Genomic DNA, 18,017 nt, shown 5'->3' on the forward strand with positions numbered 1-18,017 from the left:
TCAGTGTCTGGAGTCACCTGCTGTTCAGTGCACCAAGATTCTTACTCCAGTGTGACTGCAGTGTCTGGGGTTAGCCTGCTGTGCACTGCACCGAGCTTCTTACTCCAGTGTGACTGCAGTGTCTGGGGTCAGCCTGCTGTGCAGTGCACTAAGCTTCTTACTCCAGTGTGACTGCAGTGTCTGGGGTCAGCCTGCTGTGCAGTGCACCGAGCTTCTTACTCCAGTGTGACTGCAGTGTCTGGGGTCAGCCTGCTGTGCAGTGCACTAAGCTTCTTACTCCAGTGTGACTGCAGTTTAGAGCATAACTTCTCCCCTTTATCCCTTTGCCCCCTCAGCTTCTGGTCCATCCCCTCCTGAGTGTGTTCAAGAGTTTTATATTTTACATATGAATTTGATTTGTGTGCCTGGCTTATTTAACTTATCATAGTAGCCTTTGGTTTCATCCATTTGGCTGCAAATAACAGAATTTATCATCTATTTTATGACTGAATAATATTCCATTGTATGTAGGTACCATAATATTATCATACAATAGGATTATTCCTTTGCCTTTCATCTGTTGATAGGTCCTCTGATGTTGATGGCTTGTTTCCATTTCTTGGCCACTGTGAATCTTGCTACAGTGAGCACAGGAGAACTGCTGTCACTACAGTGTACAGGTTTCACTTTCTCTGGCTATTTCCAGCTATTCTTTCACGTAGATGTTAGGAATAGCTTGTAGTGCTCCTGGACAATGCTTCTGATTACACTTTCCTGCTAATATGCTTTTAGATCTTCTGTTTCTTTGCCTACAAATAGCCTATTTGTATCCTTTGCCTGTCCCCCACTATTTCAGTATTGTTAAGAGGTAGGAGTTATATAAACGCTGCTTTTTAGATCTTTGTGTTCTGCCTTGTCATGCTGTCTCTGTGCAGTTGTATCATAGTTTATCTATTGATAAACAGTTTGAGGCAGCTACGAACAGTATTTTTTATTATCTTATATTATTATTAATTTATTTAGAAAATCTTTTTTCATTTTACATATCAATCCCAGTTCCCACTCCCTTCCCTCCTCCCACTCCTTCCACCTTCCCCCAATACCACTCCCCACCCACTCCTCAGAGAGGGTGAGGCTTCCCACGGGGAGTCAACAAAGTCTAGCACATTGCTTTGAGGCAGGACCCAGGCCTTCTCCACTGTATCTAGGCTGAGCATGGTGTCCCTCCAAAGAGAACGGGTTCTAAGCAGTCTTTTACTTACATTTTGATGCACATCATATACGTTTATGTTTGGCCTGGGCAGAATTGTTTTATGTTTTCACTAAGTAACTCATTTCCCGCCTTTCCTCCTATGTTTTCTTTTTAAAGTGTGGTGACTTTTGCTTTTCACAGTTTATTCTTCAATCTACCTAGAATAGGTTTCATAAGATTTGAGACGTTACTCATTTTCATCCTGCCATTGTTTAAGGACAGCTATGTCTCTGTTGGCTCACTAGCCCGGTCCTTGACTACCAGGCTTTCTTTTGCACTGTTGGCCTTCTCTTACATCTGCACACATTTGATGCCTCTACCGTTTATGTGTTCCGGGATGGGGAGACGTGAGATACTCCAGCTCTGACTATCAGAGGCACTGCTGCCAACAGTCTTTTCCGTGTCTTTCGCTGTATAGCACACTCATTTCCATTAATGTGTGTACGGGAGCAGGACTGATTGGCTATGTCTTATTTTTAGCTTTAGCAGATATTACTGCAGCTTTTCAAAATGGTGTACAGGGTTTTCTCCCACAGCAGAATAAATTTCCAGCCCCTTTCTCATCTTTGCCAAAATTTGACATTGATGACCATGACTGGCTTTCTTCCTTTTCTTTCTTTCCTGCTGATTATTATCCTATACATGTGAAGTATCTCTTCTGGATGTCATTTTCCTTATTGAAATTGCTCACCTTTTCATATTCTTGCTGGCCATCTGTGTATCTTTTGTCATCATTATCCCCACCCCCAATGAGATGGAGCCAAATGGAAGATAATGAAGTCGTGGGGGTACTGCCCTAAGAAAAGATTAATGCTGGTCTTCTGGAATGGATTGTTTTTTTATGAGAATGAGTTTTTATAAAAAAGGGGAAATCGGCTTCTCACAACTTCTCTCTTTCTGTCTGCAAAGTGAATACCACTGGATTGTATTCCCACCATTTTGTCATCCACTGTGAAACCTTTACCAGGCCTGAGAACAAGTCAACACTATGTTGATTCTAGATATGTCGAATATCTAGAATGCTGACCTTAATGAAACTCTTTCTTTAACAAATTACCCAGTCCCAGGCATTTTGTTGTAGGAATGGAAAAATGGATTAATTCAATGACATGTATAAGTATTCCACATGGCAATACTTTGCCTAATGAAGCCCCTTTTGTGGGATGAATTGTAGATACCACATGAAAATCAAAACAAAATGAAAACTCTTCCGAGTCAAGATGGTAGAAGATACCTCTAATTCCAGTTCTTGGCAAGTGGAGGTAGGAGATTTAAATATGAAGCCAGCCTGGTCTACACAGTGAGCTGAAGGCTAGCCCAGGTTATATAGTGAGACCCTATGTCAGCCTGCACTCCAAAAATAAAAAGCAACCATTCTAATCCCCTTCTGGTACAAAAGTGAAATTTCATGTTTTTTTGTTTCCAGCAGGACTCTGAGAGAGTAATGATAATCACTGGCCCAAACATGGGTGGGAAGAGCTCCTACATAAAGCAGGTTGCCCTGGTTGCTATCATGGCTCAGATCGGTTCCTACGTTCCTGCAGAGGAAGCAACGATTGGGATCGTGGATGCTGTTTTCACAAGGTAAAGCATTCATTCTCTTTGAATGTGTCTCTTAGTGTAAGCCTGGGCCACATTATCACACCTCTCTTTTTACGTACATGTACATGTTTGGATGAGTGGGTTTGTACTTAAAACTCAGGGCTCAGGGACATATATCATTTGTCATCTCAGATGTCAACATGGAAGAGGCCTAGGGTGTCCTTTTTCTGCAGCAAGTTTTTTTTTTCCAAGTTTTTTTAAATGAGTCCTTTAAACAAAATCTTAGAGAGGAAATTAGTATCTACACTCAGACTTAGCTAAAAGGCTCTGAAGAAAAAAATCATTTAAATGGAGAAAAGAGGTTATGGTGCCCTCCAGCATGGGAAGCAGAAACCCAACCCTCCCCATTGTTGAGGTGGAAGTACCAAGCAAGATTGTGTAATTTACATTTATTTCTGCTCTCAAACATTACATGTAACTGGCCAGGGCTTACTAACGTCAATATGTAAACTTAATTTCATGCTTTATTAACAATATGAATAGACTATCCTAGTTTTACTAAAAGGAATTTATGCTTGATCTGTTACATATCTCATGATTTGTCAGTTCCTGAATGGTCTGTATCTCTTGTGCTATAACATTTAAGTAAACAATATACGTAAACATAACACTATATAATAACCACGCTCTCTATGTAGTGTGTCTATTACTGTCCAACTTCATAGTTAGACACTTGACCCTGAATCATACCAGAATTTAGCCCATCACCAATATTAATGAACTTGGGCAGATACTGAAATACCTGGAAATCTGCACATTGAAACAGTCTTTCTTTTGACTTTTGAAGGTCTCACTAAAGGATGGATTCTCTAGTCAAGGGAGAAAGCAAGGGCTTCAGACACAGTGGCATGTTCAGGCATCATGTTAATGGCACAATGAGAGAAGGAACTGTAGGAGGCCCTCCAGGAGAGCCTGAAGTAAATCAGGTCTCAGTGAGAGATGCATACAGTGTTGGAGGTGAGATGAGTTGTCAGGGATAACAGTGGTATGTACATCTGGTATGGACAGTTTGCTACTGCTGAAACAGAACACTACAGTCTGGAGGTGAGAGAGGAGAGAGTGGGAGGGATGGGAGGAGGGAGGGAGGGAAGATGTGTGTATGTACACAAGCATATGGAAGCCAGAGGTCAACATGGATGTTCTTCCAGAATCAGGAGCTGTCCATCTTGTTTCTTTGAGACAGGATCTTTCAGTGGGACCTGGGGTTCGCTAACTAAGCTAAGCTGACTGACCAGCAAGTCCCAAGATGCTGACTGGCTAACTCCCAAGTGCTGGGGCTACAGGCTTGTACCATTATGCCTAGCTTTTTCTTTATGGAGTCTTAGGGGGCAAGAGAGACAGTCAGTGGTGCTGAAAGACAGCAAGATGGAGGCTGAAAACTCCCTTCTGTTCCTAGCAGAGCAGCATCACTAGCAACACTAGAGGTGCCAGGCCCACACTCCAGTGAGTGGGGCTGTGGAGTGAGTCCGCAGTGAGGTGCCGTTGGAGAAGAGTGGCCAAGAAGAGGATGCCAGAGGCCTAAGGAGGGACTGGTTGGTTCTATTTTTGTTTGTGAGTGTAGATTTGCACATGTTTTAGTGGTTTTCAGAAGAGAGATTATGTCCAACTATCTATAATCCTAACAAAACAATTCATGAATGTATTGATCACTTTGGGAGGTTGTTGGAATGAGTCACATGATACCTAAACCAAAAATAATGTTGAATTACTTTGGAGAAAAATGAAGTAACTCTCTTGACTTGAGGGGAAGTTTTTCTTACTGAAACTCTGTGACCTATTAGCAAGAAAGGATAATGTGGATCACAGCATCGTCCTTAAGGTACCTAGGGATCTAGGTCATAGTCCAACATCTGGTACAGGGTGGAAACACAGGCTATGATGTCTTCTGGCCCAAACACCAAACCTAAATCCATTCAGATCTTTAGCTTCTGTCCCCAGGTTACAGGAGGAACACAGACGCAGGAATCTTTTAAGCACACGGGGATTCTGTGAGCAGAATCTCGACAAGGGAAGCAGTGGAATAAATGACGGGTGTCCAGACTGGATAACTAATAAACATTGGAGGCCTGTTCGGCTCAGCCATTTGATTGTAAAGTGAGAGGTGGACTGTGACAACTATCTAATGGTATACTGGAATGTAAGGGAAACAAAAACGTCCTTGTTACGACATCCAGCCTGTTGTGGTCTGTTCATCCGGTGCCTTTCTCTACATTTGCTGTGGAGACGTTTCTTGAAATAGTAACTAACAACATTTGGTATAGTTTTAAATTTTATGAGAACTGTACCATACTCATCTATGAGTGGCTTTCTCCCCTTGTTATATTTATAAATGCAACTGTGTGGGTATATATGCTACTATACCAGTTACTATGCTGTGTTGTATACTTGTGCCGCATGCTCCTTGGCAGGCAGTTAGCGTGATTTCAATTTCTTATAGATGTAAACAGTATTGGTACTTGTGTTTCTTGAGCACTGGGGCCTAACCTCTGGCTCACAAGCCCCAGTGGCCTGAGCTCAACCAACCATCCCAATACAACAGCAAAAGGTAGAGGAAGGAGAGAAGCAGATAAAGGGCTCTGTGATCCCCAAGTCCGTCCTCAGCATACAGACATGAGCGTAGGTTTAAAAAGAAGACAGGTTGAGACAAGGGGAAGGTTTGCATGATTAGGTTTGAAGGATTGGTCATAGTGTGGTCTAGGTCGCAGGTGATGATTGCCTCTGCTCTGCACTTTGGCCTCTGTGTCATAAGTCATTGCTGTGATAGCTTCCCTGGAGCCTCCTGTCACTTGATGGGGAGTGTCAGTTGCTTAGATACAGAATGCAGTCAGAGACGCCAGGCTTTCATCCTGCTTACCTTATGAGGCCAATGATGAATTGATGTCTTTGAGCAAAAGTAGCTTCTGGGTGCCCATGACACTGACTTACACATCATGTGCTGTGCAGAAGTGTTTTCCCCTTCGAGTCTACACTGAGGAGTAGAATTGTTCAGTTGTAAAGAACGTCATCTTTCAAGTTCTCCAATGAGGCCATGCCAGTTAGGAGCAGTGTGTGAAGTTTGTCCTCATGTTTAATGCTGAATTAGAACAAGAAATACCCATCTGGTGCATTTCTCTGTGCCCTCCAGACTGCTGGAGGAACGTGTTCATTTCTATTATTTAGTGTCCCTTATATGAAGTACCATCATCTGGTAGATTTTTGTTGTTTTTGATGCTGGGGAGATTTAGTCCCTTCCCCCAAGTACACACTGTGCTTACTTACAAAAACCTTTGGAGAATGCCCTGTCCTCCCTCACGTCTGCCAGTCTTCCATTATAATCCAATGGCTGCTTCCTCTTCATCCTTTTTGGTTGGCTGCCCAGACAGCAGAATCTAAATTGAAGGATCATGTGTTGAATCAAGTTTGCTCTGATACAGGATGGGTTCTCTACTGTGATTCGTAACTAGCTACGTGTTTAAAATGCTGCTCTCTATCTAAGCCCAGTCTTTATGATTTCTAACCGGAATCTCTGAGATGGTACCTAAGCACTGACATTTTAAAAGTTCATGTCAGAACAGCCTCAAATTAGAGAATTACGTGGTTGTAATCTTTATTTAATATGCATTGCAATTCTTCCAGTAAAAGTGATTATTCAAATTACATCATTGTTACTCAAAAATCCTTTTTGTATCCATTGAGAAATAGACTGTAGCTAAACTGAGTGAAATGTTTGCATAAGATTTGGCTCCAGACTTTAAGCTGCTTGTTTTTGTGTTTTATTGGACATCTGGAACATTGGGCTTAAATTCGTGTGGTCCATAGTTACCAATGGCATGTCTGCTGTGGCTCGTGCAGTATGCCATAGGGAGGAGACGGAGGGAAAACGGCAGTACACTGATGTTGGGCATCTTTTCTCTTGACTATTATAAGGCCACATGAATGCAGTCCTGAGTCATCAGCAGATCTTCTTTTTAAGTAATCTTTTGACCAACATCTTTATTTGGTTCTAAGTGATGTATTTAAATCAGTATGTTAGGATGTGTGTGCTCATCAGTGAGATGCCTGTTCCCAAGCATCTAGGCCATCACTGTGGTCAGAGCTATTGCTTGTCTTCCTGATATATGAGTACTAGTATAAGCTTTATTCAGTTCAGATTAGGTAATTAAGTTTGAGAAAAGCAGTGAGTTATTAGTGTGGTTAGAAAGTCATTTGAGAAAAGCAAAACAGTTGTCCTCTCCTCTCAACATTGTTTCTGTTTATGCCAATAAAATGTTTATGGATGGAGCTGTTTACAGTAACTCGTCCCTAGTGAATAATGTGATGGTGTGCTGCCCACATCTCCCCCTGTGGTACCTAGTGCTGGGAGGACCCATATTCAGGATGGCATGGGGTGTATGTCTTGAGACAGAGTTAAAAGGTAATGGACGCTCAGTGCTTAATAGTATTTCATATGTTTGCTTTGAGCAGAGAGCCAATTTGTTCTTCCAGTTTAGTTTGACTCTGCAAACACTGGACACAAACTGAAGAATGCACAGAATAGAATGCATCCTTCATGGGCAGAAAGAAAGCATCTCTGATGTGTGCATCTTCTCCTTAGTTCTCAGTGCCCACACTAAAGACCATATGATAGAAGGTGTTTAACTAAAGGAGCAAATCCCTCTTTCTTTAGTGGCTTCAGGAATCTTGCCTCAGGAAGGTCTCTGGTGTGTTTAGTTGTCTAGCAAACATGAGATCCCTCACTGCTCCCTTTTTGTGGGAAATGTGAATTTAATACATTTACTTGAATCAAAGTCTCGTGATGTGGGTCCAGATGGATCCCCCGCCTGTAGTTCCCTGAAGATACTATGTTCAGGAGGGTGTGATGGAGAGGAACTTAAACTCTGTTTTAGTTTTGTTTTGTTTAAAAGAAAAAGGTTTTATAACTTAGCTGAGGTAGTTTTAAGTTCACAGAAAACTAAGAAAAAAGGATAGATAACTTCCAGAGGTTCCTGCCTTGTGTGTGCAGAGTCTGCCCTAGTGTCAGTGTCCCCTAGCAGAGGGCTCCAACAGACGGAGCTACCTTGCTGCAGCATCATCGGCCAGAGTTCATGGTTTCCATGAAGACTCATTTTGGTTTGGACAGAGTCACCTTCCTGAAGATCCTCTGTGCCCTGTTTATTCGTCCTTCCCTCTCCTCAGCTGCTGGTTCTTGTGGATCGTTTTCCTCTACGTCTACAGTTTTGTCCTTTCTTGGAGTATCTTGTGAGTCCCTCTTGCCCCATAGTCTTCCTTCTCTTGATAATCCACACTGAAGCTTCCTCTGGGCTTTCTAGGGCTTGACAGTTGGTTTCTTTTCCATATTGGATGATGCTCCATTCTCTAGATTACCACAGTGTATATTTGCTTACCATTTCCACACTAAAAGACATCTGAATTGCTTCTGAGATTCAAAAATTATGAATAAAAGTTTCTAAAAACAAAACATCCATGTGTGGGTCTTTACGTGGACATATGTTTTTAACTTCTTTGGTAGAAAGCATACCTAATCAGCCCTGTGGCATTTGCATGTGCATTTTGTTTACATATAGTGTTTGCCTCATATGTACAAAGCCCTGGGTTTGATCCCTACTGCTTCAAGGGACAAACAAAACTAAAACTAACAAATCTTTGGGGTTATTATTATTATCCTTTTATCTGAAATACATTCAGTTGTTTGTCATTTTTTCGTGTATTTCATGGTCTCACAGTGTAGCCCCAAGCTGGCTTAAAGCTCACCATCTTCCTGCCTCAGCCTTTCAAATGCACAGACCTCTCAATCTGCAGAATTGTGTTACCACACCTGGCCACACTTGTTACTGGTTGTGAACTGAGAACTTGTAACTAACTATACAAGGTCATTGGGTACAAATAATATTCTGACTTAGGAGTATAGCATGTAATAATGGTACAGTATGATAATAATTGACTTGGCGTGACTTAAAGTACTTGATGTTTTTTGTGGTGGGAATATTTCACTTTCATTCCCTCAGCACTTTTGAAAGGCACATCAGTCTGTGCTCACTACACTGGGCAATGGAATGCTAAGGAACATCCTTGTTTCTTGTTTAAGATCCTGTGCCCTATGACTGTTACTTACCCAGTAGTTCCATACTTTAACCTCGGTACCCTTCCTTCCACCCCACAGCCTCTGTGACCCCATCCTTCCACCCCACAGCCTCTGTGACCCCATCCTTCCACACCCCGCCTCTGTGACCCCATCCTTCCACCCCACAGCCTCTGTGACCCCCTTCCTTCCACACCCAGCCTCTGTGACCCCATCCTTCCACACCCAGCCTCTGTGACCCCATCCTTCCACACCCAGCCTCTGTGACCCCATCCTTCCACACCCAGCCTCTGTGACCCCATCCTTCCACCCCACAGCCTCTGTGACCCCCTTCCTTCCACACCCAGCCTCTGTGACCCCATCCTTCCACACCCAGCCTCTGTGACCCCATCCTTCCACACCCAGCCTCTGTGACCCCATCCTTCCACACCCAGCCTCTGTGACCCCATCCTTCCACACCCAGCCTCTGTGACCCCATCCTTCCACAACCAGCCTCTGTGACCCCATCCTTCCACTCTTCAGCTGCTGTGACCCCTTCCTTCCACACCCAGCCTCTGTGACCCCCTTCCTTCCACACCCAGCCTCTGTGACCCCATCCTTCCACTCTTCAGCTGCTGTGACCCCTTCCTTCCATACCCAGCCTCTGTGACCCCCATCCTTCCACACTTCAGCTGCTGTGACCCCATCCTTCCACACCCAGCCTCTGTGACCCCATCCTTCCACACCCAGCCTCTGTGACCCCATCCTTCCACCCCACAGCCTCTGTGACCCCATCTTTCCACCCCACAGCCTCTGTGACCCCATCCTTCCACCCACAGCCTCTGTGACCCCATCCTTCCACACCCAGCCTCTGTGACCCCATCCTTCCACACCCAGCCTCTGTGACCCCATCCTTCCACACCCAGCCTCTGTGACCCCCTTCCTTCCACACCCAGCCTCTGTGACCCCATCCTTCCACACTTCAGCTGCTGTGACCCCTTCCTTCCACACCCAGCCTCTGTGACCCCCATCCTTCCACACTTCAGCTGCTGTGACCCCATCCTTCCACACCCAGCCTCTGTGACCCCATCCTTCCACACCCAGCCTCTGTGACCCCATCCTTCCACACCCAGCCTCTGTGACCCCATCCTTCCACACCCAGCCTCTGTGACCCCATTCTATCCACACCCCGCCTCTGTGACCCCATCCTTCTACCCCACAGCTTCTGTGACCCCTTCCTTCCACACCCAGCCTCTGTGACCCCATTCTGTCCACACCCAGCCTTTGTGACCGCATCAGTAAGATGGGAAGTTTTCTTACCTGTCTCATTCTTGATTTTTTAAGGTACCTGATGTCAAAGGATCTTGTTGTAAGACAAGAAACTAATGTTTTATTTGAGAATTTAATATTTAAGCCCCAAGCATTTCCTTGCAAAAGCCCAGGCATTGTGATCTGGAGAGAGGGCATTCCATTTTCTGTCACTGAGAAAACATGTAGCACACTAACTCAAAATATCAAGATCTCATTAAAAATAATCTCTCAAAATCTCCTGGAAGTGTTCTTGATTGTAGAAACTGGTTCAAAGAAGTAATCATTTCTTTTCTCCAGTTAGTTTCTGTCGCTGTGTTGACCTATATACGGGTTATGGGATGGGAGGGGGGATTAGGAAGATTAGTCAGCTGCCACTCCTAAAAATATCGGTTGATTTGGTCTTAATCACATAACTGTAGCCTCTGTCTGAGAAGAAAGCTAAAGAATGCAATTTCCATTTTTACTACAGTTGAACATAAACCAGACAAACGTGCTAACATTTGTTCTAGAATTCCCTAAATCTCCAATACCTTTTAACATCTGAAGAACTTGAGAATCGTTCAGTATTCATCTTTTTGATTTAATATGAAATTACAAGCTCTTGATTATTTTCTACACATCCTACTTTGCTGCAAGAAGTTATTTTAGGCAAAAAAAAAAATGACTAAGATATGAGATGGTAAGAGACCATGGTTGACGAAAGGCTCTTGGTCTAGGACAAAGATTGAAATGGAGGATTCCCTCAGATCTGCTGATTGCATTCAGCCAAACTCAAATACATAGACATGGTGGTCATGAAGGAGAGCTAACAACAAATCCCTTTGTCAGAAAACACTTTCCATGTGACTTGAGGCATCAGTGGCTGGGTAATGAGCCTTCTTTTCCCTCAGTGTCTGCTCAGCTTCTCTAGAAAAGCAGATTTGTGATTGGACTTGGACCAGCTCCTTTTAGACCATTCTATGGGAAACAGGCTGACTTTGCTTATAGAAAAGTTAAAAGAAACTAAACTAAAAAGATATTTGCAACCACTAACTAGCCTAATAGTAAAAGCATAGTAAAATTCAATCCAAGCATTCCTGAAATCATGTCCGGCTTTCTTAAGGACAGAAACGTTACCATGTTGTGAAGTACTCAGGTTGGCTCAAAACCCTCTCACCCTGAGTAGAAAAGCTTGTGTTTGCCTCTTGCCTGACATCGGCCAGCCTGCTGATAGTGACCTGAGGACAGTGGCCTGCCTTCTCCGTGTCTTCCTTCATCTGTGAAAGAGAACTGTGAAACAGAGACCAGAACGTGTCCAGAACGTGCTCTGACGAGGCAAGTTCTTCCTGTCTAAGGAGAGGAACTACCGACAAGAGCAGTTTCCTGTTCTCTATAGGAAGCATAGGCCGAGAAAAAAGCAGCAGTGGAGAAAGGTGAGCAGCCTGTGGGTGCAGCCCTTTGTTGCTGTTTATCGCTGTCCAAGTCAGGCAGTCCTGAAGGGAAGATAGAAGGGGGACAAACGGTTTTGATAAAAAGTAACTTAAGAAGCAGTCTGGGCTATGGTTGGGATTTCCAGAAGCATCCACAGCCATGATGGTCCTTAGGGACACAGTCTAACACAGGGTAAGGTGGAGAATCTCCACAGCCTAACGTGGGTAAGGAGGAGAGCTCTGAAGAGATCAGCAGGGAACTTCAAGTAAGCAAGAGTAGGCAGTAGAATTCTACAAATTAGTCTCCATTGGATGGGTTTAATTTTGCCTCCTATAACTTAGTATAGGACAACATTTTTTACATTAATTGGGTCATTGTAAAAAATTAAAATTTAAGATGTAGTTTTTAACTGAGTGGAAAATATAGATATTGTTGAAACTGGATGCCAAACTTTATTACCAGCTCTCATATATAATAAGCTTTAAAATTACCTCTGATAGTCATCGAAAGTCTTTAGCCTTTCATGTTTCCTACAGTTACTTACAGTTCATTTTTTGAATAACTCAATAATGTACAAGAACCTTAATATTTATGGTAACATAAGAATATAACATTAAATCCTTTTGTTTCTTGTAACATTTTCCACAGATGACCAATCTACTCCTACTCAGAGTAGTGATTTGTCCAGGTTAAAGCAGCAGTGCTCTGGAGTTTAGGTTTGGAACTAATGTAGTGGGCTTCATGCTGTATTCGTGTAAAACCCTGTTCATAAAACTGTGGACTTGAGATCAAGCCTTAGAGGGCTTTGCTTGGTTTGGTTTGGTTTGGTTTTACAGAGTGACTCTCCTGTTTAAGGATGAGGAAATTTCGCTCACACGGAAGTTAGCCAACTTGTTAAAGGTGATTCAGTTCTGAGTGGCAGCCAGAGCAATGGCACTGTTCTCTTTATTTGGGTTTGTGCTTTTTCTGTACCTAGCTGTGTGGAAGTGTGTCTGTGTGTCTTTGTGTGTCTGTGTGTGCCTGTTTGTGTGACTCTGTGTGTGTGTGTATGTGTGCCTGTTTATGTGACTCTCTGTGTATGTCTGTGTCTGTATATGTATGTTTGTTTGTGTGTGTATCTGTTTGTCTCTGAATGTCTGTGTCTGTGTTTGTGTATCGCTGTGTGTCTTTGTGTGTGTGTTGGTGCTAGGAATTGAACTTTGGGCCATAAACAAGCAAAGCAAGTGCAGTTCCCCAGCTCCCTGTTGCTTTAACTTTGAGATGCTAGGGTTGGTCTGTAACTCCTCCTCCGACTGCCTCAGCCTCCCTCAAAGGTCGGATTACAGAAATACACCGTCATGCCTACCTGCATAATTCATTAACAACATAATTTTAAACATTTTGCTGCATTTTACACTTGAAGCTCCTTAGCCAGATGACACCTGATTATTTTGATGTCAAGATATAGAGCAAAGTTCAGTGCCTTTGTCCTCAAACAAAAGCTGCAAAACTTGGAGGTGGGGCATGGTGGCTGAACATATGGTTAGCATCTGTAAGGCCCTGGTTAACCTAGATAACCAGACTAGTGGGGACGGGGGAAGAGGAGGAAGAAGATTCGTAAATGTCGTCTGATGAACTGTCTTCCTAAAAGACCTCATCAGTGCTTCCAAGTTAACACCACGCCAAGCTGACGGGCTGTTTCTGGTGCATGCACATAATGTGCCTTTGCTTTATGGAATTGGTGTCAGCAGATCCCTAAAGGCACCCCAATGAGGATGCGAGGATGCCTAGAATACTGTGGCCCACCATGCTGGAGCAGGATTCTTCCGTGTTTTAATCCACTGGAGTTGGCAAAGAAGGCTTCACTGCATGGCTTCTCTGTGGTGTTCATAGCAACTCCATCTTCATGCCAGGTGGTTTGAGAGATGCCCAAGGAGGAGAAAATAATCAGCAATGGTTCCATGCAGAGATGACTTAGACACACTCTGATAACCTGGGTTCTGTTCGAGTCATTTTTAATAAGAGTGACATACAGCACAATGCGTTTTATAATTGCAGAAGTAGTGGCCGTTGTGATAGGAACTACAGAGCAGTCACGGCAACTACAGACTGGCAGGGAGGGAAGGCTTCCTGAGCCTTGACTGCCTCCATCCACCTCCAGCCTTGATTGCCAGAAGCTGCCTTGGAGTAACTTCTCGGAAAGACTTACAACTCTAAGCTGAAGATTATCGGCTGTCCCTAGCAATGTCTGACATCTTGCTACAACATCTGAAGGGATTCTTTGTTAATTTCTGAACTTGTCTTCTCTCCCTCCAGTTTTGAAAACTCTACCTTGACAAAGTCTCTAGCCTTTCTGTTGCTCTAATTAATGATCTCTCGTGTAGTGTGGGGCTTTGGGCTAGCGAGGGGGTTGAGATGCATGTTAAAATTATATAAATTCTGCACACATGTAGAGCATAAATATACATGAGCATGTATATCAAATTCTGAGATATAGACTTGTCTGTTGAAGGGGAATCTTCTGAGCATCCGTATCCAAAATACTTCTTATTTCTTTCTGGCCTTTTTTATTTCCTCTCTCTCAATCACTATGATTTCTTATTCTTTTTCTTAAGTACCATTTTCTTTTTTTTTTTATCTGTTTCAAGTACTTTTCTTGTGTAGGCAACAGTCTCAAATAGCTTACTTTTTGTTGATATCTATTTTGTAAGTTTAGATAAAATAAACATGCAGATTTGAAGTCTCAAGGCCTTGTTCTTGCTCTGCCAACACTGCGGGCTGAAAGTCACAGTCTGAATTTCCTTTGTTCCCAAATGAGATTTTTCTTTGAAATATTTAGGATTTTCTTAAAATCCTGTCACAAGATTGCACCAAATGAAATCTAACCATAGCCAGTATTTAGCAGGACTACCTGCTTGAAGCGAGCTTTCTCTTGCCTTAGGGAGCTTCCTTCACCTGTTGACCTGTTGACCTGTTGACGTAGTTTCTCGTCTGCTCCTGTGCTCTGTGCTTATCTACACATCCGGGGTTTGGGCCACTTGTGTATTCTTTTAGTCCCTGGCTTGACTGTTTATATCCTTGGTGGTTTCTTTGGCTTCCTCTGCCAGGTTAATGTCATGGTCTTCCATGGCTTCTAGATTTTTTCCTGATCATGCTTTTATTTTTAGATTCCAGGGCTTCTGTGTTTTGCTGTTGTTTCTTTTTAATGAACTTAGATTTTAGGTTTTTCTTTTTCACTCTCACTTAGAATACCACAAGGTCTTATTGTTTTAACGATCGATGCTCAGGAAATTGTATTATTACCCATTTTCCCTCTGGTTTTCGTTAGCCCTTTTTTTCCCCCTCATTTTTCTTCACTGTGAACTCAACCCGTAAAAGTCTCACCCTTTCACAGTAGTAGCATGGTCTAGTGATCAAGCCTTTAACAGGTGGCCTTTGGGGAACATTGAAAATCCAAATTGTGACAGTAATCATTGCAAAATTAAGGTAAATCGCAGTATATGAATTTGAAAATGTGGCTGGACTGTTGCAAAGTTAGCAGCATTTCAGATGATGTGTTCTGTTTCTTGATTTTAACATGGATAAAATCGACAGCACTTTGTTTCAGATGTCACTGTTAGGACTTGAGCTGCACCCACCGTGGGCATCAGCTTTCATCTCCCTTGCTGTTCCCTGCTCCAGCCATGCTGCCTGTGACTCAGTGTGGTGTGAATTTCCACAGGACTCCACTGCAAGTCCGGTGTGAAGTGTGTGCCTGGTTCGTGAACTAGGGCGTTTCACAAAGACAGCAGTTGCTGGCATTCCATGATGCCAACTATGAACTTAAAGCCCCACTTCTAGGTTTCGTAATTAGCAGCGTGATCTTATTCTATTACCCAGTTCTTCTTGCTCATCTTTTCAGGTCCTTTTACACTGAACAAATGCTTTCCCAAATAAATGTGGCATAGAATATTTCTGTCACCAGTGCTCTGGAGAAAGTTTCAGGGACCTATGGTTATATGAGTTAAGGAAGTTCCTGTGCTAGAGCCTTTTCTGAGACACGCATTGTACATCGCTGTATAGTCAAGGCTCCAGGAGATTGCTTAATCTCGAGGGCAGCCTCGAGAGTTAGGACGCTGACATCTAGGAGCTGCTTTGACATGGGAACCTCCATAAGCTGCTGCCCAAGACCCTTCAACACCTGTGAGTTATTTCTAGGACGACAGTTTTGTTGTGTGGAAATGAAGTATTCTGTATGTAGCTGTTTACCTTTTAATTAACCTGGGTTTTTCATTAGAAAATTCTGGAAACCTCCTTAATTGTACAAGTCCTATCACTAATAGATTTTTAAGCACAGTGGCACAGAGCAGTGTTATTTTGTCCTGGGAACACCAAGGTGTGGGTTTGGAATTTTGAGAACAAAAGCAGGTCAAACTGCCCACTTTTCCAGAGTTCTGTCTGTTTACCCTAGACCCTGTTGGAATAGTGAGTTTGGTGTTAAAGCATTCTTTATACTCAATGTACATTTTATTTAATATAATTTCAATTACTATTACACACACCATAAATTTATTGCTTACAAGACAGTACTTGGCTTCCTAGGAAGAAAACTTGGGAAAATCAAGGGTTTCCATCTTGCTTGTAGGATGGGTGCTGCAGACAACATATACAAAGGTCGGAGTACTTTTATGGAGGAACTGACAGACACAGCAGAGATAATCAGGAAAGCAACACCGCAGTCCCTGGTTATCCTGGACGAGCTGGGAAGAGGGACAAGCACGCATGACGGAATCGCCATCGCCTATGCCACACTGGAGTATTTTATCAGAGATGTAAGCATCCGCCACACCTTTAAAGGTTTGCTAACTAATAGTATTTTAAGTTGGCAGATTATAATAACATAGATTAAATATGAGATAATTGAATTAAGCTCATTGATAAGTCTGCCCCCTCACTTTTTGTGGTGAGACATCAAATCTGTTCTCCTGGTTACTGTATAACTGGTAATGCCTTTGCGTAATGCCTGCATGCCCTTTTTTCCTTTTGTATGTGTATGTGCAAGGGATGTGCGTGTTTGCGGGGTACACATGGGAACACATGTGTGTGGAAGCTAAAGGTCAGCCTTAGGTGTTGTTCCACAGAAGCTGCCACCTTCTCACCTGGGACCTAATAAACTAGCCTTGCGAGCCAGTGGGCTCCAGAGATGCTCCTGTCTCCACCTCCCCAGGAATGAGAATACATGTTCACACCACCACACCCAACCTTTTCCCTGTGTGCCTTTGTTACTGAATTAAATGGTCAGGAGAAGTTCTGGATTTTTTTCAAACATTTATTTAGATGACATAGATAATCACATGTTTCCTTTTTTTTTCCTTTAAAATAAACTACCCCCTGACAACACTGACTTCTTCCTGAGCAGCAGCATGGCTTAGCATCTCTGTGTTTAGCTTTTCTTTGATGTCTTTTCTTAGAGTTATATAGTTTTTGTTGGGTATGTTTTAAAATAGTTATAAGTTTCTACCCAAGTCTTTAATTTGAGTGGTGCTCATATAGCTGATACTTGGGTTTTCCTTTTAATTTCAAATTCTACGTTTTAATATCTGGTATGTTGGAAGGTGGTTGGCTTCTATGTTAACCACAGTGTTAATGCTTAAAAAATAAGGATACTTAAGAAAACATATGAATCATATTTTATGAGAATTTATTTCTTGTATATAAATTTCATTTCAGTCCTGTAGGAAATTGATTTTGTTCTTAAAAGATAGAATCTTAATATTTAGGGATGCTATCTACAACTAATTTTCAGATGGTTAGGGCTAAAGATGTAGCTCAGTAGCAGAGCATTTCCCTAGTATGTAAAAGCCCTCTGGGTTTATCCTTAGTACTGGAGGGGGGAAAGATGATCCAGGAAAGTGTGTTTGTGTGTGTGTGTGTGTGTGTGTGTGTGTGTGTGTGTGTGTGTGTGTGCGCGTGCGCCTGTCTGCCTGTATAGGCTGGAGGAAGGAAAGGAATGTGGCAAAATATTAACTGGTTGTCTAAATCAAGAGTATATGGTGGGCTTTTGTTCTTTTCTTGCAACTTTTGTGGAAATTTGGATTTTTAAAGTTGAGACGTTTTAATTGAAGCAACACTATATGTCTTACTGTTTTAGGTGAGGTCCTTAACCCTGTTTGTCACCCACTATCCACCAATTTGTGAACTAGAAAAATGTTACCCAGAGCAGGTGGGGAATTACCACATGGGATTCTTGGTCAATGAAGATGGAAGCAAGCAGGACTCAGGTATGCAATTCCTTATGGTAGCAACAAGGTGAATACTCTTGTCTTTCGGCTTGGTAACCCAAAGTTATATAGAAATATGAGTTCATTGCTTATTAACAATGCAAGCTGTGAGCATCTGTTATAAAGAACACTTGGGAAAATTTATTTGCTGTCAGCCTTGAGTCGTGTAGCAAGTGTGTTTGTCTGT

General features: G+C 42.7%; 1 protein-coding gene across 2 annotated transcripts in view; it reads left to right on the forward strand.

Annotated features, from left to right (window-relative positions):
* Positions 1-18,017, forward strand: part of Msh3 (mutS homolog 3) — a 149,566-nt gene that overhangs the window by 122,971 nt on the left and 8,578 nt on the right. The window contains exons 20-22 of one of the 2 annotated variants that reach the window (XM_075976332.1): positions 2,658-2,815; positions 16,195-16,381; positions 17,701-17,830. In XM_075976332.1, the coding sequence (XP_075832447.1) occupies positions 2,658-2,815; positions 16,195-16,381; positions 17,701-17,830 (475 nt within the window). The remainder of the gene's footprint in view (positions 1-2,657; positions 2,816-16,194; positions 16,382-17,700; positions 17,831-18,017) is intronic. The other variant, XM_075976333.1, reaches the window with a different exon arrangement.

The sequence above is a fragment of the Microtus pennsylvanicus genome, chromosome 6 (assembly GCF_037038515.1).
Source record: "Microtus pennsylvanicus isolate mMicPen1 chromosome 6, mMicPen1.hap1, whole genome shotgun sequence".
Classification (NCBI taxonomy): Eukaryota; Metazoa; Chordata; class Mammalia; order Rodentia; family Cricetidae; genus Microtus; species Microtus pennsylvanicus.